The 21,619-nt window shown below is 44.2% G+C and overlaps 1 protein-coding gene across 2 annotated transcripts in view; it reads right to left on the reverse strand.

Annotated features, from left to right (window-relative positions):
- CACNA2D3 (calcium voltage-gated channel auxiliary subunit alpha2delta 3) overlaps positions 1 to 21,619 on the reverse strand; it is an 833,608-nt gene that overhangs the window by 376,208 nt on the left and 435,781 nt on the right. For both annotated transcript variants that reach the window (XM_072720752.1, XM_072720750.1), the window contains exons 10-11: positions 8,895 to 8,984; positions 330 to 443 (exon numbers count right to left, since the gene is read on the reverse strand). In XM_072720752.1, the coding sequence (XP_072576853.1) occupies positions 330 to 443; positions 8,895 to 8,984 (204 nt within the window). The remainder of the gene's footprint in view (positions 1 to 329; positions 444 to 8,894; positions 8,985 to 21,619) is intronic.

The following is a 21,619-nucleotide window of genomic DNA, read 5'->3' on the forward strand; positions in this document are numbered from 1 at the left end:
CTATAAATGCTGGACTCACCAAGCAGCTCTGGCTCCATGGAAAACAAAAGTGTTGCCCCATATGAACGAAGCACAGTTCTCAAAGAATCTTTTTACTGAACATGTTGACCATGTCTTCATGAATTTCCTCTTTCCTCCAAAAAAGTTTCATTTTGAAAACAAGGAGAACCATAGTATTCGGTTTGGTCAACCAGAAGATACAAGACTGAGAAACCATAGGTCATTATGAGATTAAGTCTACATGAGACACCCATCTCTGGACAACCTGGGGGTTACAGCACAACAGATCATCCACCAACTGCATCGCATGGCCGGCATTAGCCACTTACCTTTCGGTCTGGCCAATTGTACTTCGCAAAGATAGTATCATAAGTGTCCACTGCCCCATCGGTGATGAGCATGATGGCCTGGCTACAGATGCTTCCTTGTCCTGTGTGGTTGAACTGTGGGAAGAAACAAGGTCAGACTAAAAGACACGCCAGAGAGCTCTGTGCATCCATGAGGCTTCAGAGGCATGAGAGCTTGGGAAGCTTCTCAAGACAAGAGCTCGTTCTGCAAAACAGAACCTACACAATAAGCTTTTCCCCCCATGCATTCTCTGTATTTGCTTTGACAAACTGGAACTAAATACTGACCACAGAGGGGACTTCTGGAAAACACACACAAGGTGGGAAGTGAGATTCTAGGACAAATAACCTCTCTTAACCTTCAAGCACAGATAGTGCCTCAGGATATTAGCCCCAAAGGCATTGGCACAATCACCCTTTAGCAACACATGATATGAGCAGTAGAATGAGTAGCAGGCAAGATCTTTCAAAACCTAAATGAGTCTGGTTTGATGCACTAAATAGTAAAATCAAGGAGATTTTGGACACATGGAGAATAAAGTCAGGAACATGCCAATTCAGACTAGAAGCCCAAGCACTCTTTTTGTAGCACTTGTTTTAAATATATATTTGTTCGCATGTAACATTATATATTAGTTTGTATATGTTACTATTGTAAAACAGACTGAAATTCCAAGATTGTGCCCACTGGTGTGCGAGACTCTAAATTCCTTCAACTCTCAGTATTACCTGGCATTGTAAAAAGCTCCCAGCCTTGGGGCACCTGGGTGGCTCAGTGGTTGAGCATCTGCCTTCAGCTCAGGTCATGAGTGAGCCCAGGGTCCAGGGATCAAGTCCCACACCAGGCTCCCCACGGGAAGCCTGCTTCTCCCTCTGCCTATGTCTCTGCCTCTGTCTGTGTATCTCTCATGAATAAATAAATAAAATCTTTAAAAAAAAACACACAAAAAAAAAAACCCACAGAAAACAAAAACAAACCTTCCAGCCTTTGTGAGTAGTAGACAGGGTAGACTGGTTACCAGAACTTGATGTCCTTCTCTGGAATCAGGGTATAGAATTCCCTTAATGAATGCTATTAATGCAATTCAAAGCAACGGCATGTCCTTTAAAAAACCCTACAGTTAGGGTGCCCTGAGTGGCTCAGTTGGTGAAGTATCTGCCTTCAGTTCAGGGTCCTGGGATAGAGCCCTGCATCAGGCTCCCTACTCAGCAAGGAATCTGCTTCTTCCTCTCTTTAAGCCTTCTCTCATTCTCTCTCCCTTTCAAATAAATAAATAAAATATTTTAAAAATATAAATAAATAAATAAATACATACATACATACATAAATAAATACTCTACAATTAATAGGACAGTGCTGAGGCATGAAAACATACAAAAAGTCTTTAACTTTCAGTAGTGAAAATTCCCACCATTATAACTGGTGAAATTTGCTCATTAATTTTTTATTATTTACTAAGTGCCCACACAGAGCTGAGGATGAGACATGCAAAAATCCCTTCCCTCTGTAGTTTATAATTCTATGTGTGTGTGGCGGGGGGGGCCTTAAAAACAAAGTAAATAAGTATTCTAGGGAACCAAAAAATAAAAAAGAAAGCAGACCAGGGGAATAGGAAATGAGGAGGGGGCGACTTTAGAAAAAATAGCTAGAGAAGACCTCACTGAGAAGGTGGCATATGAATGACACCTGCAGGGGGTGAGAATCTAGGGGAGGGTCATCCCAGAGCAGACCAAGAGCACATGCAAAGGCACAGGGTGGGCAAGTTCCATCTGCTGACCAGGGCACTGGGGAGGGATGGAAACTGTTCTTGGATTCACTGCCTGTTCCTGCTGGAGTAGAGTGCTAATAAAGCATTCAAGGTGAAATGCAATGCCTAGTCTTTGTGTACTTAGGATTCTGATGTAGAGATTGAAGTTGCAACTGGAGAGAGAAGACTATAACTAACTGGATGAATGAATGAATAGATGGAAGGGGGGGAGAGAGGAAGGAAGGCAGGCCAGAAGGAATTGCTTGGGGCCATATGGGGCAGAGCAAAGCCACCTAAAGACATGCATGGACGGCCATACTATGGTGAAAAACATTTAATCCCATCCTAGCACCACAAACTGTGATAAATTCTCATCTCAGAGTGTCCTTTTCCTCGTTTATAAAATGAGTAACATGCTTACATGGTTGTTACAATGCAGGTTAAATGTTCATTATATGCTGGGCAGCAAGTATTAACTTACTTAAGACTAGCTTCTGAGGTAAGTACTATCGTTATCGGCATTTTACAGGTGGGGAATTTGAGGCAGGGAGAGATTAGTTAACTTGGCCAAGGTTGCAGAGCTCCCATCTGTAATGGCCAGGATTTAAACCCAGGCAGTCCAGCTCTAGAATCTATCCCCAGCACACTCTATGGCCTCCCAATAATGAGATGAAGGTCCTTGAGCAGATGGAGATGCATGGTAGGGTTCCATCAACACTTCCTTCACCTGCTTCTTCCTCCCTCCATCCTTTCCAGAGTTCTAGGGTCACATGGTAGTCACTGCATCTTCCACCAAGAATGAGTGAGTGCTCCTCAAATTGTGTGCCGTAGGCACTTGCCCCACTGTAGCCCTGGCCCTGGCAGCCATTCCTGCAACTCCAACTGGACCAGAACCCTTGAATTAATGAGTGGACATGGCCCATGCTGTAATATCATAGAAATTCTCAGGTATGTATAAATACTTGAGAACTAAAACCATCCCACGCAGCTATGGTTCTACTGTCTTCATCAACTACTATTCCAGAAAACTCTTGCTCAGGAAGATAAAATTGCAAATAACTTTATTGCTTATTCCAGGAACATCCTGAAAGGCCCATTAACTCTTCAATAGAAACCATCACAGGGCAATTTGTACCCTAAGACTCTTGAAAGCCCTGACCTCAAAATCTTCCCTCTGTTGCACCCACCAATAGTAAACTAGAATGTTAGGATTCTCACCCAGTCTTAAGCCTCTTCCTTCTCGTCCATTCTGAAAGACTACCTTCAATCAGTCTTCATAGTCTCAAAAAAATGACTTTGTCCCTTCCACTCTGAGATACTGCTAAGATTCTATCATCATAGTGCATTTTCTTCCTTACTGCAGTAAGAAGAAACATTGCTGGAGTCCTGTCCTATCAACAGGTTGTTCTGGAAATATTTTGGGGAGCTGCATTCAACAGTCTTCAGATCATTGAATAAACCCAGCAGTGGGCCCCCTGAATAAAGGTGATCTCTCTGCTTCAGTTCACAGAGTCTGAAGAAAGGGGAAAAAAATCAAGACACCTTAGGACTGTTGTTCATGTGACTCACTGGAAAGCATCCTGGCAAAATTCTCCGAAACAAAAGGCAAGAAAGAGAGGGAAATGAAGATATCTAAATAACACAGACTGGAAGAAGGGGCTGCCCTGAGCTGTTTATTTAAAAACATCACTTTCCTCTCTGGCTGAGTCCCTGGTATTCTCTGCTGCAATCTGCAGTCGGAGAATTTTGAAGAATGCAATTAAATTCAAATGCTTTGATGAGTAATATCTCTTCTCTTCATATTTGTCTAGAACTTTTTTTTTTTTTGAATAGCGGGAGTGATGAAAGTGTTTTCCATAATAATAACAATGACAAGGGCCTGATGATGAACTACAATTAGCTCAGTGATTCATCAGTTAGCAGCGAAAATTTCAATGCATCCTGACATTTAGAGCATTTGGTTGTGATTAACAGTCTTTGAAATGTCACCGAATTTTATTTAATTGGCTAAGAAAAATTTTTAAAAGGTAATCACTGCAAAGATCATATTCATCGCCAAAAAAGATAATTGCGGTTGTCACATGACAAGGTAGATGCTAACTACTGTAGCAAACCAGCTCTGTGTTCTTACAGAAACTAATGAATACAGCAGAGATCAATAGCTGGAAGGGTCTTAGAAGTTTATTTGAATGCTCCTTTCAAAGCCGTTTGTACAACAACTGCAAGTCTTTAAGTCATCTGAGCAAATCCTGACACTGAAATGCAGGTAATTGCAAAACAGAATTTACTTCATTTAGTTATAGCAACCTCTGAACCATTCTGAGCCCCAGCCACAATCACAATTTCAATTGTGTCTGTGAGAATGTGTGTGTGTTGTATGTGAGACAGAGACAGAGAGAGACACACACACAGAGGGACAATGTGTGTTTGTGTGATTGAGAAATAACTATTCATACTGGCTTGCAAGGGCAGGAGTAATACACAGAAGAGAATTATATCACTTAAAGGTCATATTGATGAAGTGGAAAATAGCGAAAGCTTCATTTTCATGGGAGATTAACCATCTCTGTGTTTTTCAAAATGTTTGGCTATTTAAAAGCCCAGTGGCAGAGACAGGATGGAAATGTTTCTCTCTCTGAGATAAATGTGCGTTCGAAATATGGTGCCAACCATCAACCAATCTCAATTAGGGATATCTTGTAATATTTTGTTCCTTCCATTTCTACTGTTTGGAATTTACACTGGACCCATTGGGTTTTCTGACTGGCCAGACCCCAGAGGGCTTCACAGGTAAAGGCAAAGAAGAGGTGCTTGGAAGGTTTTCCTGGTTCGAAGTTATTTCTGTTATCAGGATTTAAGAAAAGAAAACCACCATGTGTTGGTGATTTCTCTGGATCTGAGAGGTGCTAGGAGGTTAATACACCCTCTTGCAGCATACAAACATATTATCCCTGAAGGTGTGCTTGGTGAGCTGTGACTTCTACAAGATTCTAACCCTGAGGTTCTGATATGATATAAAGAGTTCCCAAGTCAGTAAGTTTGACTACTGGCATAAATACATTTTGAATAGGTCTGTTCCCTGTAGGATTTCGAAGGCCTTGAATATGCTTAGGTGCATGGTGGGTCTCCGGGAGAGGAGGATGGCATCTCACCACCTCGACAACATCTAGGCCGGAGTACCTTGGCAGACCAGTGTCAACTGGCACACAATGGGGAAACACTGCTTGGAAGTGTCTCTGGGAACAAATCTGCTAAGTGACAGGATGGGGAGAGAGAAGGTACTAGGGCAAGGAAAAGGAGAGAGGGAAAGATGAAGGGAAGCTGACATTCCTGAGGACTGGGGCAGGAAGTTAAGACCAAAACACCAAGAGCTCCAGCTGCTTCTAGAAGCCACAGGCACCCTGACCAGAGTTGAGGCTGTCTAGTGTCTCCATGGTCACAGAGATGGCCCTTCCCACCCACCCCAGCCCTGCTGAAAGGCTGGAATCCTCGACCCTGGTCTACCAGAGCCAGCTTCATGGGCGTGAGATGCACACCTGCACAAGGCCCCACACTTGGCTTAACACTCTGCTTGCTGCCTTTCTCTTAAGATTCTTAATGAGTTCTGAACAAGGGACCTGCATTTTCATTCTGCACTGGGCCTCACAAATGATGTGGCTAGTGCTGGGTCTACTCCTCTCCCCATTTTACAGATGAGGAAAATAAAGGTCAGGCTAAGTAAAGTTTTCTCAAGGTCGCACAGCAAGCTCTGACCAAGTCAGGCTTCTCAGCCCAAACTGCCTGACTCCAGAGGCCACAGACTTCATATGACAAGCATCCACCAACTCTTGCTCCTTTACCACCTCTGCCAAAGAGCCAGGAAACAGAAATTCACTGCAGGGCACGTTTCCAAACAAGGGACTCATCAGCTCAGAGTAGCCTCCCCCTGCTCTAGACACAAGGCTTTTGAGATAAAAAGAGAACTAATTTTATAACTGTGAGAAGTCTTTCAATATGACCCTCTCGAAAGAGCCCACTGAAGATGCAGAGCTTGGCATCGCCAACCCCGAGAAGGGGCCTATCCAGGGTTCAAATTAGAATTTAGAGGTACAGTTTGGCCCTTCGTTCTGGTCATCTATGTTCATAAATTATTCGTAAGCTGTTAACAGGGATGTTCTGTCCCAAACACCGAGCCTTACCTAAATGTGAATTGCCTGTAGCCAGCAGCCCCGTGCAGCAAAGCAGGAGGGAATAGCTGTGGGTTTAACTCGAGTTAATGCGAGGTGCTGATGTGGCACCTTACCTCCTTATTTTCCTTCCCTTGCAGTCTCGACACTGGCTCAGGACCAATACCTCACAGGCCTTCTGTGTGCCAATAGGTATTATTGGTAAAAGGCAGTCTAGAGTTGGGGCCCAGCCTTGGCTTGAGAGGCCAGTGTAGCCAAGTGAGAAGAGCTCCTGATTTGGAGTTGGGCACAGCTGATTCCCAGGATGCGCCATGCGCTGGTGGGCGGATGCTCACCTGCAGGCTGACACCTGAGCCCCACAGAGCCTTCAGAACACTGAGCTGCCAGCTGGGCTCTCAGCTCCTACAACACCTCGATGGAACTGTTGCCCCCTTTAGTGTCTGTTTCCACTCAATCCCATTCCATGCCTCTCCCCTCATTTGCCGGGCGCTCCAGGAGTTTTGAGCAGGTTCATCTGAAGGAGAGTACTAGAGGATGGAAGGGAGAGGCCAAAGCTTTTCGAAGCCATGTCTCCCTTTCTCCTGATCTGGGGGCAAGGGTGCTTTCTGGCAATAGCTGCATCTCTTCCAAGGTACCAGCTTCCACAGGGCTCTCACTGGGCAGCCCCTCCACACTTCGATTCCTATCTGGATGGCCACTGGGAGGGTCACTCATTGTGTGTCCCTCCCTCCTGTTGTCCATCCTACCTTAGATAGGAGCTGCCTCCTGCTGGTGCTAATCACAGAATTGTTTCATTTTCTGCTTGGTTTCTGAGCTTCTCCAGCCCTTATGCAGCCAAACCCCTGCTGTTTGACACATCTAGAGTGATTTCTTTCTTTCTTTCTTTCTTTCTTTCTTTCTTTCTTTCTTTCTTTCTTTCTTTCCTTTCTTTTCTTTCTTTCTTTCTTTCTTTCTTTCTTTCTTTCTTTCTTTCTTTCTTTTTTTTCTGTTTCTTAACATTTTACCCTACCTCCCCGGTCCAAGCCACAGTACATGTCACCCAGATAATTTCATGGACTCCCTGCTATTCATGGTCTTTGTTTTTCAGTACAACAGCCAGAGAAATCCTGCTAAAACTCAAGTTGGTCATGTCATTCTCTGCTCAGAATCCAGTGACTTTCCATCCCACACAGAGCAAGAGGCAAAATCCCCACATGAGTCATGTGGTTGGGCCCCTGCTACCTCCATGATCTCATCCCCTAGCTCACTCTCTCTCTCTCTCACTTTGCTCCTCACACTGTTCTCTTTGCTGTATGGTAAATATGCCAAACATCTCTGCCTCAGGGCCTTTGTACTTGTTCCTCTTGCTGGAAACTCCTTCCCCAAAATGAAATCACTGTTCCCTTACTTCCTTAAGGTCTCTACTCCAACCAAGGGCATCAGTCAGAGAGATCTCTCTTGACCACACTGTAAAAAGCAGCAAGTCCTTATTACACTAGAACAATGGGGCTGTTGTTCTCCATAAGAACATGCCCTTCATCTGTCTTTTTCCATTAGACCTGGGGTCAGCAAACTTCTGTAAAGGGCCACATGGTAAATAGTTTAGGTTTTACAGACCATATGGTCTCTATCGGAACTAATCAACTTGGCCATTGTAATGCAAAAGCAGCCATAGAGGATACATAATCAGGTGGGCATGAATGCATTCCAATAAAACAATATTTACAAAAACAAGATGCAGGCTGGATTTGGCTCATGGGCCATAATTCCTCAACCTTCTCACTGGAACACGAGGTCCGTTAAAGCAAATACTTTTGTCTAGTCTGTTCTCTGGTGCTTCCCAGTGCCTGACATTCCAAAGCATGCGACATATACTAGTTACATAATGATACAGAACCTGCATTAATAAAGATAGTCACTATTTTCCTACTGCTCTTTCTCGGTGTAGCAAGAACACAAAAGTCACATGCAAGCTCTTTTAGCTTAACACAATTGTATTCAAGGAGCAGAATCACCAGCCCAGGACCCTCCAAAGGTTTTCATGGAAGGTTAACGGGTGCTACTTGAAAAACAGATTCTTGTTCCAAAAAGTGCAAGAAACAGTTGGTTAAGCAGCATGTACTACTTACTGTAGGACTTACTGGAATCTTGATTATGCTACTGTGTATTGTGAATCCGCAAAGGGCTGGAAGAGGGGAAGGATGGCTATGGCACTCCCTAAACCTACCGCACAGAGAAAGCTCTTCTGCTGAACGTTGCCACAGGCAGGAATTCAGTGTTAAACACAATGAGACATGAGTGTACTTTATGAGGAAACTGAAAGTTTCTGAGATGAGATCTGCATTGGAAGGCAGTCAAGTGTTGGTGGCCCCAGAGCCAACAAGCATGGCAAGCAAGAACCCCACTCAGAGGACTCAATTAACTCTGCCCAGCAGGGGGTTGGTTTGGCCTCACTGGCTGGACCTGGTTTCTGAGCTGAGATGATTCAAGTGGCCAGCCTCACCCTCCCATCTGGAGCCTATAGATACCACTCAGTGACAGCCAAGGCTAACCATAATGCTGGTCCACAATTTTTTAAAAATTAAATTAAAAGATAAAATAAAATTCCATCTCTTCTCCTGGATATAAGTAAGTCAAGTTAATGAGGAGCTTACATCACTGAGAATGTTGAAGGCCTCGTTCAGAGCTATATCCAGCATTCCAATTCCTTTGGCAAAAAGTTTGTCCAGATGCTCCCTGAAGTGCTGGAACAATAAAGTAGAGAATTCATTAGCGTCCAAACTGTTACATGAAATGCCAACTTCAAATGAACAGGTGCACACTAAGGCCAACGAGTCTCAGACTGGAATGGTCATAATGCAATTTTATCCTTCAGAATTCAAAACATAAGAACTTAGTCAATATAAAATTTACCTTCTATATGCATTTTTCAGCTTTGCATCCTAGGGGAAAAATTCATTGAATTCTGGCAGAAGGCACTTAATCTCTCTGAAGTTCTTACTTTCCTTTCCAGTGTCATCTCCCATGACCCACTCCATCTCCTTCTATCCTCAATTATCCTACTGCTGATCACTTTTAGGACTCTGTACATGCTCTCCTTCATCTGGAACCCACTCTCCATCCATTCCTTGCTTTCCCACCACACTTTTTCCCACCTACCTTTGGGACCTCAGTTTGGACATCACCCCTTTCCAGACTCCCATCTCTGAGACTTTTCAGAATGCTTCCTTAGGACCCCATGCTGCATCCCATGCTCAGACCCGCCTTAGAACTCTGGATATGCAACTGCCTGGGTAGATCCTGTCCCCACTCAAGACTGTGACATTCCTGAGACCAGGCATGTTCGATGGCCTACTCTGTCTCTCATGACAACCACACATCTGATATACAAAAGGTGCCCAAACCATCTCCAAAGAGCAAGGATAAAGACTGGATTACAAGGTAAGAATGATTACGGCAAGGGGGACCCGGGCTAGAAATCAGAAGAGCTTCAAGGAATATACAGGAATAGAAACAAATCCCTTCAGAAAAATCTCCAAGGTCCATCTGGGTTCCACAGAAGCCCAGTACCAGCTGGAAATTAAAGGCAGCAAAGAGGTAAGGGTGGAGCCCATTATGTTTCTGCTTCTCAACAAAGAGGCAAGAGTGGGTCCAAGCATGTGCCCAGGGACACATGATCCTGTGAAATATCCACTGCCCCAAAGCTCGTGTCCACAGTGGCACAGCTGCTTGGCATTATTTTCCAAAGGACCTATTCCAAAACCACTTCTTTTCTGCTGAAATGAATTACTCTTTCCTCAAAGGCATCCACACCCTTGTCTGCTGGAGAAACTGGACGTAGGAGTCACCAGGAGGCAGATGGGCAGGAAGGGTGTGCTCATGGAAAATGTTCACTGGTGATTTCCTGGCTGAGGAATGTCTTTCTCTTCTATGTCCTGGGACCCATCAACACCCCAAGCATTCCAATAGCACTGTGACACCTACTCATGGTGTGTCTGCCTTAGAACCCCAAAAGTGATTGCAGAATAAGAATAGATCATAGAGATTGACCCAAGGATGTGGCCAATGGCTCTCAGATGCTATTCTCTCCGAGCTCCCTCAGGAAGCAGCATGGGCCACTGATCATGGGATGGGCTGCAGGTCTGGTGGCAAACTGGACTGGAAAGTTCTGGTGGGAGAACTAGAGATTCAGGTTTAATGACAACAGACCTAACGTGAATCAAGGCTGGATTTGAAGTTGGCTGTTTGTCTTAGGAATATTCATATAACCCACAAGACCCCTTCCTGAGGCTGTCCTTCCCTCATGGCAATTGTGCCCTCATGCTCCAAAGCAGCTATGGTTATGGAAACCGGCTTCACGTTAGGTCCTTAGCCAGTGTCATGCAATTGCATCCTTACAACAACCCTGTAAGTTTCCATCCACCCACTTTGCAGATGGGAAGAGTGAGGCTCAGCATGGCACCCAAACTCACACACCTCCTAGTTGTCTGGCCCAGGTCTCACCCCAGGTCTGTTTCACCCATTCTAATGCCTCCTTCATTCTGCTATATACCTGCTACTTTGTTTTGTTTTGTTTTATTAGTACTCTGTATGCAAGGCACCAGCCACAAACTCTTATTCTTTACACCTGGATTATGGCTGGGCCTACAGGTGACTAACAGAGTTTACAGGCTTGAGTGATGGGAGAGAGAAATGCTGAGGCCGAGGGACCCAGGCAAACCACACAGCCAGGAACCAAGCCTTGTGCTTCTCTATTCTTGCTGCTGGGTGTCCAAGCCCCAGCAGGATGCTGAGCACTTGGCATGCCCTTCATGAGCACTCAGTCAACAAATTAGACAGTTAACTAAATCTGAGGAAGCCCAGGTGTCCTGGCTGTGGGTGGGCAGGAGGGGATCAAAACACATCAGTCTGCCTTCTCCAAGAATGTCTGCCCTTGAGACCTGACTCGTGGGCAAATAATGACCACCATAAAGGACTTAGGCTCAGCAGGAGTCACCTGAGGGTGGTACCCACATACCCTACAGGACATGGAGCAGCGTGCCATGCCCATCACGCAGGTTAGAGAGGCTGGACTTCAACCAGTCCCAGGTTCACACTGCTGTGGCTAGACCCTGCCTCGACAAGTTCATTCTATCCATCTGATGTCATTTCTGTCAACTGCATTTAATTGTGTTCAGCCACACAAGTTTACACAGTATTGTTTTTTTTTTTAATAACATAGCAACCCCATTTAATTTTTCTTTTAATCCATGTGTGGATGCATTTTCTTTTAATCCATGTGTCATGTGCCAAAAGACTGCTTCAGGCAATGGTTGCTTTTATTGTCGGACACTTGGTGTAAAATGCAATAACATGTCATGGAATTCCCCTCAATTCAATTTTATAACAAGATCAGCTCTGATTTTATTTCTTCCTGGTACAAATCTGGCCCCTATATTACATGGAAAAAAATATGTCCCCAGGTTAAGGGTTTCCAAATGACATCACAGATGGACTCTCTGTTTCTTTCCCTCACCTCTCCTTCATGTCCAGACTCTGTTTTCTCCTATGCCATACCTGGACCAAATCTGCTTTATCACTCTGGTCTTCCAGGCTGCATTTAACCCTCAGCCCACCTCTTGTCTTATATAAAACAGGGGCCTTGCCTTCCAGGGAACTATCTCCAGTGATGTGGCTCCACACCAAGAGCCGCCCTGTCCACTATGGCAGTTGTGGGCTATATGTAGTCATTTACATTAAATTTAATTAAAATTACATAAAATTAAAAGCTCAGTTGTTTTGGCCCTAGCCACATTTCAAGTGCTCAATAGCCCCATGTGGCTAATGGCTATTGCACTGGACAGTGAAGATCAGAAAACATCTCCATTGTTGCATAAAATTCTATTGGGTAGAATTCATCTGGAGACACTTGGGCTACACTAGCCTTTCCTCCTCACCAAGCCACTTACCAAGGCTGAGTTGAAGAAAATTCAAAGGCTCATACCCATATATGTGATATGTGTGATTTTTGCCTATTGAACACCCATTTCTCTTCTGATTTTCCTTCTCCCCAGCGCCTTGTAATTCGTATGTTTTGGGTGAGGCTAACATCTCTCTCCTTCCCAGATCAAGGGGTGAGCCCATTCATCAGACTTGACCAATTTGTTAATTCCATCCCAAATTCTACTAGGCACCATCAGCCATGGGCATATGACCCAAACCCTGGACCTCTACTGAAATGTGGTGAAGAAAACTCTCTCTCTACTGAGATTACCCAAAGGTAGGGAAGAAGCCTGGGGCTGCCAACAGCCATCAAGCCACTGGGCAGACAGAGCTCACCTGAATAAAGGTAATGGCCAAGGAGAACAGAGCACATAATGGAGGGAGCAAGGGAGCATGGCTTAAGCTCTTAGAAACAGGCATGCCTGGCTTTTTCAGATAAATGAGCCAATAAATTTGCTCCTTTGCCTGACCAGATCTAGCTGGATTTGGGCCACATAATTGAAAGGAAAGGACCTTGAGGACCACAACCATCACAATGCCTCCAAAGCCCTGTCCCTGGATTACAATGGTTCTTTCCATCCTCCATCTCCCTCCTCCCCTTTCTAATCACTGCATAGCATCCAGTGGTTTACTTATGTCGTGTGAGTGCTCATGCCAGACAGAGTAAGGCACTTCACAACACACTCCTGGTGCACATGGATTTAATGCCCACTGCTTTCACTGCTCATGTCACGAAGTAATTTGCTAAGGAAGAATCCTAACCATGTGTACTCCAAGGGTACTGTCTGCAAGAGAAGGAAGGGGCCTGGTCCACTGCTCTGCAGCCTCTTCATCAATACACACTTCTTTTACTCTCCATTGTATTTGCACTAAGATTCAAGATGCATCATATTTAATGCAATCACATTATAATTATTGTATGTAAGTAATTGCTATTTAGACTACATGGACTCTGGAAAAAAAAACTGAACTAAAATTCAGGAGACTGAATCCTAGTTCTGGTTATGCTATTTACCAGCTATGAGACCCTAGAGTCAAGTTGCTTTGGCTCTCAGGCCTTGGTTTTGCTCCCTGTGAAATGGGGATGGGAATGCTGCTGCCCAGCGGTGGGAAGAGTAAGTGTGCATCAGTGCCTCCGAGCAGCAGGATGCCAATTCCTGTCTGGCCACTCACCCCCTCTCAACCCCTCAGTCAGACACTGCCTACATCTGGGCCTCCAGCTCTCTCTTAACACAGGGGGTATTAGGCTGACCTCTCACTGACAGGACAGAAAAGAAATCTGAAAGAACAGTGATGACAGAAAAATGGGAGACTATCTCAATTTCATATTCACTATAATAAATACATGAAAAAAAATCCTACAGATCAATCGATTTTTCAAATATCTTCTCAAAGACCTTCTATGCCAACCTCCTGGTTTGCAGCTTTACACTCTGAGATGGGCCTCGGAAAATGACTTCTTGTGCCCTGTGAGGGCCACGTTCTATTACATGGGGAAAGACACATGGTTGATTTCACCAACACTGAGACCCAAGTGTCTTCCAGAGCTAACTACAGAGAACAGAAAGTTCAAGACTGCCTGAGCCAGGAAGGCACACCACAACTGTGTGCCAGAAGGTGGCTAGTTTTCATTATTTTTCTAAATTAAAATAAACAATTTATTGGGAATGGTGACAGTTCCATTTTATTACTGAACTTCAGCAAAGGAGGAGGAGAGTGGCTTTTTATCTTGGCTTCACGCACTCATGCAGCATATGCTGCTGCCCAGGAAAAGGCTTCGCTTCCAAAGCAATTAGTGCAGCTTAATGCCTGGGGAGATAACCGGGAGCGCCACAGCCCCGCGCACCGAGCGCCAGCAGGCACAGCACGGCTGCTTATCTCCATGAAACAGTCACCACATCCAGGCCAGCGGAGGGTCCTGCAGAAATAACCCTCTCCCTCCACCACATTTGATTTAGTTGAATCAACACTGATAGTGCCCTCTGTGATAATAGCAATCATGTTTTTTCCCTGTCTACATATTTATTACGAATGCTTGAGTCCTCCCAACTAAAAGCAGAGGACTAATAGGAAAAGTGGACATCAGGAGACAAAAGTCATCCCTCGTCCACAGAGCTGGTGGTCCTGGCTAGAAGGATTTAGGGGGGAGGCTAACAGCCCTGAAGCAACGGGCCCCATCAAGGTCACTGGCATTCAGCAGACCTGCATTGTGCACCCACTAGGTGTGGAGGAGAGTCACAACATCATCTCATCTGAAATTGTCTGAAATTTCAGAAATTGTCTCACCCGAGTCCTCCAGTGGTGGCCAACATTGGCCAAATAACAACTGTACGCGAGGCACCGTGTGCTTTTCATGCGTCACCTCTCCTGGTCCTCTTAATATCCCTAAAAGGTACTATCAGGTTCCTGTTTGTCATATCAATGAATGGACTCTCCAGAAGTGGTGAAATATTTGTCCAAGGTAATAGAGCAAATATGAAGAAAGGGAGTCTCAAAATACTGAGGCCCATACCTGAACTCCCATCAACATAGCTCCTCCCAACACTTGGAGCACATTTCTCCACACCCCTAAGTACAGCCTGCAGGGGTGTATGGAGTCTGTAGGATCATGTGCAAAGCCACAACCCCATTCAGGGCCTGCTTCGTGGGCATGTGACCCGTGCAGTCACACTGGGCCCTGTGCTCAGAAGAGCCCTGTGCTTGGTTTAATGCTATATACTATCATTCTCTTAAAATTCCAAATAATTTTACTTTTGAACCTGTGACTTATAAGTGAAGTCCCATGGAACAAGATCATGCATATGAGCAGACAGGGTACGGGAAGTGTGTGTGTACCCAGTGTTCCTTGCTGCCTGTTCACACCTGGCATTCACAATGGCCGGGAGCACAGAATCCTGGAGAACAGCACTGGCCTTTATCGAACGTGCCTGACTTTGTTAATTAGCACTGTGCTGTAGGGTGGCTTAAGGCACATGTTTATTGACAAACTAAAATTAAGAAGCTAAAAGTGAGGGTACCCTGTACTGGCTCTCCTACTGGCAGCTCTATCAGTAATAGATATGATACCACTTGCCTTCTCAAATAGGGACATCACTCATGTCAGTAAAGTCAGCCTGAACAGACAAGCAGCATCTGTCTCCTTCTAATGTCAGACCCCTCACTGAAATGTCTGTGCTCCTACTGCCACTGAGCTGCAAACACAAAGTACGGGAGCCCGTTGGCCAGGGATCCAGAGGGCATCCCTACCTGTCTTCTGACCTGACTAGGATAGATAGGAGGCCACAACATGAGTTAGCAGAAATATGGACTCTTCGTCCTGATATCATTCCTCCTGACAGCACCCCTTCAACCTCAACCCTGGGGTGACCCTCCCAGGCTCCAGTTTAGTCTGAGAAATCCCCTGGCTGAACTTCACTGCATATTTTGGGTATACACACACACACACACACACACACCAGGAACCTAGGACAGCACTCCGTCAATACAGTTCACAGGAAGGCACACACCTCATGGCATTGTTACTTCTAAGCCCATGCTTCAGTGAATCAGATTGCCATTTGATTCCAGTGTGGAAAGTAGACAGTGACATGAAAACAGAATGGCCCAAGAGGCTAGTGGTATTAAAGAGCAGGCCCAGATGTTTGCAATCTGGGGGAGAAAGTACAGACACCAGGGAACTTTGTCTGAGTCGGTCCCAGTCTCTCCTTAACATCATTTATATCAAATTGAAGTGTCTGAAGGTAGCAGCTGTTTAATACTAATGCCAAATTGGAGACAAGATAGATCTCCTGGACGTGAACAGCAAACACTGTTTCATACCAGGTGGTCACATTAGTGATGACATCATTTTGATGGCAAAAACACTACTCATGCCAGATGAGATGAGCCCAGAACTGGTGAATCTCTACGATTGGAAAATACCTCAGGTGGGACAGGTGCCTCCAGCAAAGCCATCCATGGCGGAGCAAGTCTGTGCCCAGGACGCCTCACGCCCATATCTTATTAGTTCATTGTCCTCTCAGTCAGGCGTCTGAGGAAACCTGCTCTGTGCACCTGAGAGAGCAAAGCCACCACTCAAGCACTTTTTGGACAGAAGTACCTTGTTTGTGTCTCAACTCCATGCGATGGTGTGTGTATAAACAGTAGGCCTTGCCCTTCCCATCTTTCTGACATTTCTAAAGATCCAAGTTCATCCTCTATAAACTTTATGAAAACATTGATTTGATTCAAATTTGCTTCTTGGAGGAAGAATGCTTTCATCAGCTTCAGTGTGCAAGAGCAGAGAGAAGTCACAGTTTTAGTTCATTCCAAACACGGTGCCAAGCTCTGTGGAAGCTTGGACTCTGAAGACATGTGTATTTAGAGTCAGCATCCAGGGAGAACGGAATGCGGAGGCAGCCCTGGGGATGCAGAGGGCTCATCTTCATCAAACCATCCCCTCCTGGTCAGGGTCAGGAGGACACAGATGTAAAGTTACAGTGGAAGGTGGTGGATGCTGAGAACACACATCTGGAGTCACGGTCCGGGGGCTGGTGATGGATGTGCCCTGACCCACCTCCTGCTCCCCCACTCGGTGACAGCAACACTCATTTCTGGGACAGCCTGGCAAGGATGTGTGACCCCAGGAGATGACTAAATGAGAACTTTTCCTTAGAATCACTTGGAAGATTTGTGTAGCTTTATAAAACTTGAACTCAATTAAAATGTATTTGTTTCAATTATCTCTGTATTTTACCAAATTAATTACACATGGATATCAAATTTAATTGCCTGAATGGAAGAATCCATTCTCAGTCAAGTCTGAGAATAAACAAATACCCCGTATGGCATTGTGATTTTTTTTTAAGGGTAGTATCAACATTTGACCAGTTTCCTACTGATGGAAATTTAGTTTTTCAGTGTCTTATTGTTTCAGATACTACTACAGTAAACATTTTTGTACATACATCACAGTACCACAATGTATATGTGTATAGTAATACCGGTATAACAATTTCACAGAAAGAAAGTTATTAGGTCGATAGTTTCTTCATTTAGACCATGCAGAGTTACAATGAGAATTTAATGAGATCATGTAGACAAAGTGCTTAATACAGTCCAGCCTACATATTAAGCAGTCCGTAAAGGTTAGGTCTGACTAGTAGGGCACAGATGGCACAGTATTTTGAGACTATTCAAGTACCCAAATAGAAATTCTAAAAACAAAAACAAAAACCCCCTACAAGTCTACCTACAGCAAAAGGAAAGTCATTGGCTCCTATTAGAGGACAAATGGGAGCAAGGATTCAATGATGCATTCCGGGCTGGGCCTCTGTGTGTCTCTCTCCTGGGACCACCTGGCTTCATCCCACCAGCAAGCTCTTGAGCACACAGCTGCCTATATCACTGGTGTCACACTTACCTGGGTCAGCCTGCCCAGTGGCCAGAGCTAATGTCAGATGGCTAATGCCATTCTGTTTTTATCTGCCAGATAAAAACAGAATGCCCTATCTACTTTGAATTTCAGATAAGCAACAAATAAACTTTGAATTTCAGAGAAGCAAATGTGGAAATATACCCAATGTTTATCTGAAATTCAAAAGTAAGTGGGTGCCCTGTTTATTTGTTTGGCTAAATATGGCACCTCTACACCAGACCAATTTCCACAATATTTTAATCAGAAAAATCCCCAGAAATACTCTGATTAGCCTAGCCTACGTCATGTGTCTGGGTCTGCGCCTATCGGGTGGCCAAAAAACAGGACCGCTAATTTTCCCAGGTCTGGATCGTGTGCCCATTTTTGAACTTGAGGTTGCAGTAGCAAGAGCTGGGGAAAGTCTCACCTAACCTTTACCAAGCAAATTTGGTACAGACAGAAGGATTTCACAGAGAGGAGGAAGGAGGGGGATTCAGGGAGAGGAGGAAGGAGGGGGATTCAGGACAGAGAAGAGCTCAGCACCATTGATGTATGAGCCGCTTGTGGGTGAGGTGCAGTCCTTCACTGGCTTAGTCCACATTCTGAATGGGCTGACACAGTCAGGGAAGCAAAGACGTGTCCAAATACACACACACACACACACTTCCACAGTGAGAGCAAGTGCTTTACTCTGCAGCATATTGACAGGCAAACACATGTAGAGAGGAGATAAGAAACAAATGGTAGCTTTTCTAAGAGAAAATCTCAATATGCCTCTAAAAAGCTAGGGTAAAGGATTTCTAGAAAATAGTGGTCCTGCAAATGGTTGAGGTCTAGCAGAAAGAATGCCTGACACAGAAGAAAAGATAACACTGCTGATAGCTAGTATTTATTGGGTGCTTTCTGCACACCAGCCTTGGCTTGATCACTCATAAGGAGTGTGTCCTTCAAGTTTTACAACAAGCTCAAGAGATATAGCATTCTCACTACCCTCATTTCATAAATGAAGAACAGATTGAGATGGTTCACATCACTTGACAAGATCTCACAACTAATAAGTGGCAGGGCTGAAATTTAAATCCAAGCATCCTTAAATTATATACTTTCACTGCCCCCCCCCCAAAACCCACTTTTTATTACAAAAAATTTTAGTTATCAACTCTTGGTGAATCTTATTTTATCAATATCTCACCACCACTCTCTTCCATCTCCCTGATAGAAGCCAGCCTCCAAGATAGCCTCCAATGATCCTCCCCTCCTGATATTCACACTCTTGTGTAGGGCCCTCACAGGGATCCTGTTCTGTGATCCACAGTTAGGCTCTGTGACCAAGAGAAGACAGCAGTGATGATACAACATTTGCAAGGTCTGGTTGTAAATGACACTGTGGTTTCCATCGTGGTGGCTTTCCCAATCTCTATTGGATAATTCACTCTATGGAGGCCAACTAGTTTGATGGGAACAGCCTAAAAGAATTGCCACATGGTAAGACACTGAAGCTTCCAGCCAACAGCTATAAAGGAACTGAAATCTCTTCCCAACAGCCACATAAATGAGCTTACAGTCCATCTTCCATCCTATCAAGCATTCAGATGATTGCAGCCCTTAGCCAGCCACCTGCATGCAACCTTATGAAAGACCTTGACCCAGAACCATCCAGCCAAGCCACTCCTAGGTCTGTGGCCCTCAGAAAGTGTGTGAAATAATGGATGTTTCTTGTTTCAAGCTGTTACATTCTGGGGTAATTTGTCCTACAATAATAGATAATGAACACACTTTCAGCCAGATTATTATTTTGAAGCATATCCCAGACATCACATGATTTCATCTGTGAACATATCAATATAATATGTGCCTCTGAAAGAAAAAGACTTTTAAAACAAAAAGCATAATAGTCATTCTACATTATTTCAATCACAGTCACAGTATGAATCAGGATCCAAATAAAGTCCCCACATTGTGCTTTATTTGAGGGGTCTCATATCTCTCATTCTAGAGTTTTATCTTCATTATTTTTATCACATTTTTCTTTTTTAAAAAAGATTTTATTTACTTATTCATGAGAGACAGAGAGAGAGAGGCAGAGACACAGGCAGAGGGAGAAGCAGACTCCCTACAGGGAGCGTGATGTGGGACTCAATCCCAGGACCCTGGGACCATGACCTGAGCCAAAGGCAGTCACTCAACCGCTGAACCACCCAGGTACCCTTTTCTCGTAATTTTTCATTATGAAATCAAGTTGTTTGTCATGAAGAGTGTCTCAGAATCCAAGTTTTACTGATTGCCATTCTGAGGTGTCATTTAACATGTTCTTCTGTCCGCTATACATTAGTAAACTGATAGTTAGACTTAGGGCTTGATCACATTCAAGGCTGACTACTTATGGATAGATGGATATATTTATTTCATTTATTTCTGCTGTTATTTACCTATACTGTCTGGTAGTCTTCTTGTGATGCTGACAGCCACAGATGCTCAATGCCTAGATTCATTAATTCATAAAGGATTGTATTTTAATTCTATTAACACTCATAATTTATTCAATATTTACAGAAATTTCTAGAGAGAGAAGCTTCCCTTCTCGCACTATTGAACCAACTGAGGAACCATTTGTAGAGGAAATTTGGGTAAATGCTTACTGCTCTTCATTCCTTCACTGGTTTTCAAAATAATGATTGGTCCAAAAATGACCAATAAGGGGTTCCCTTCCTCCTTTTTTTTGAGTATCATTATGAACTTGTGGTTTTGCTGATTCATGTTTTTTATCATCAGCATGAACTGTAACATACATCATGTGTTTCTATCAGTTGGTAATTTTTTAGGGAGAAATGCTCAATTTATTCCATCTTTGACCAGTGGGAGCCCCTTCCCTTTAGTGTTGCAACCAGGTCCTTTGACAGGAGTTAATATCTTCTGCTCTCACAATGGACAAGGTGGGCCAGGTTCATCTTCTTCACTTCCTGACCTGTCCTAACCTAGAATCGGCCATTTTTCCAAGGAGCCCGATAAAACCCCCCATTCTTAATCACTCACACTCTACATAGCTTCTGTGGTTTTCTTGTGTAACACCTGGGAAATGAGAGGGAAGGAGAAACAGAAGAAAAAGTAAAAATGCACTGCCTGAAGAGTCAGAGAAGCAAAAGTCCCTGGAGAAGCTCACGAAGGGCACAAAATGTGGTGTGATTCTCACAGCAAGCCAAGGACAAGGAAATAAAGTAGGGAAGTACTTCCTAGACACAGGTCTGGAATTTACTCCAGGAAGAGGAAACATGGTGAGACAATAAAAGATGGAGCTAGAAGATGAACTTTATGAAAGGAGCAGGATTTGCATGCTTAACTAGGGTGGGCTCTGTGCTTGGCCAAACAGTAGTGAGAACTCCAATTTTACTACCTCAGTACTGGAAGGGGCCTCCAAGTGTGTCCATTTAATCTAAGCCCCATCTGTATTGGGACAGTGAAGTCTGACTGTATTGACCTCACATCTTTCTTATTACAGACTCTTCTTCCTTGTCTCCATGGTACACATCTTATCTCAATATCCTTAGCTTGCTGCTGGCTCATATGCATTCAATGAATCACCAAATACTGGGGGATCCCTGGGTGGCGCAGCGGTTTGGCGCCTGCCTTTGGCCCAGGGCACGATACTGGAGACCCGGGATCGAATCCCACATCGGGCTCCCGGTGCATGGAGCCTGCTTCTCCCTCTGCCTGTGTCTCTGCCTCTCTCTCTCTCTCTGTGACTATCATAAATTAAAAAAAAAAATGAATCACCAAATACTGATTAAGAACTCCATGAAATGGACATACTATATTTGATCAATTAAGCAAGAGCAGATCTTGTGTACAGACTGTATTCAATACAGATATATGTGAGAGTAACCAGAGCCATCAAGGAAAGGCTCACAGTAGTTTGACAGTACACAGAAGGAGCACTGAAGGAGGGCCCAGAAATTAAATAGGCAAAGACAAGTAGACTAGGCCATGAGAGTTGTAGGCAGAGAA

This window comes from Vulpes vulpes, chromosome 9 (genome assembly GCF_048418805.1).
Source record: "Vulpes vulpes isolate BD-2025 chromosome 9, VulVul3, whole genome shotgun sequence".
In the NCBI taxonomy this organism is placed as follows: domain Eukaryota; kingdom Metazoa; phylum Chordata; class Mammalia; order Carnivora; family Canidae; genus Vulpes; species Vulpes vulpes.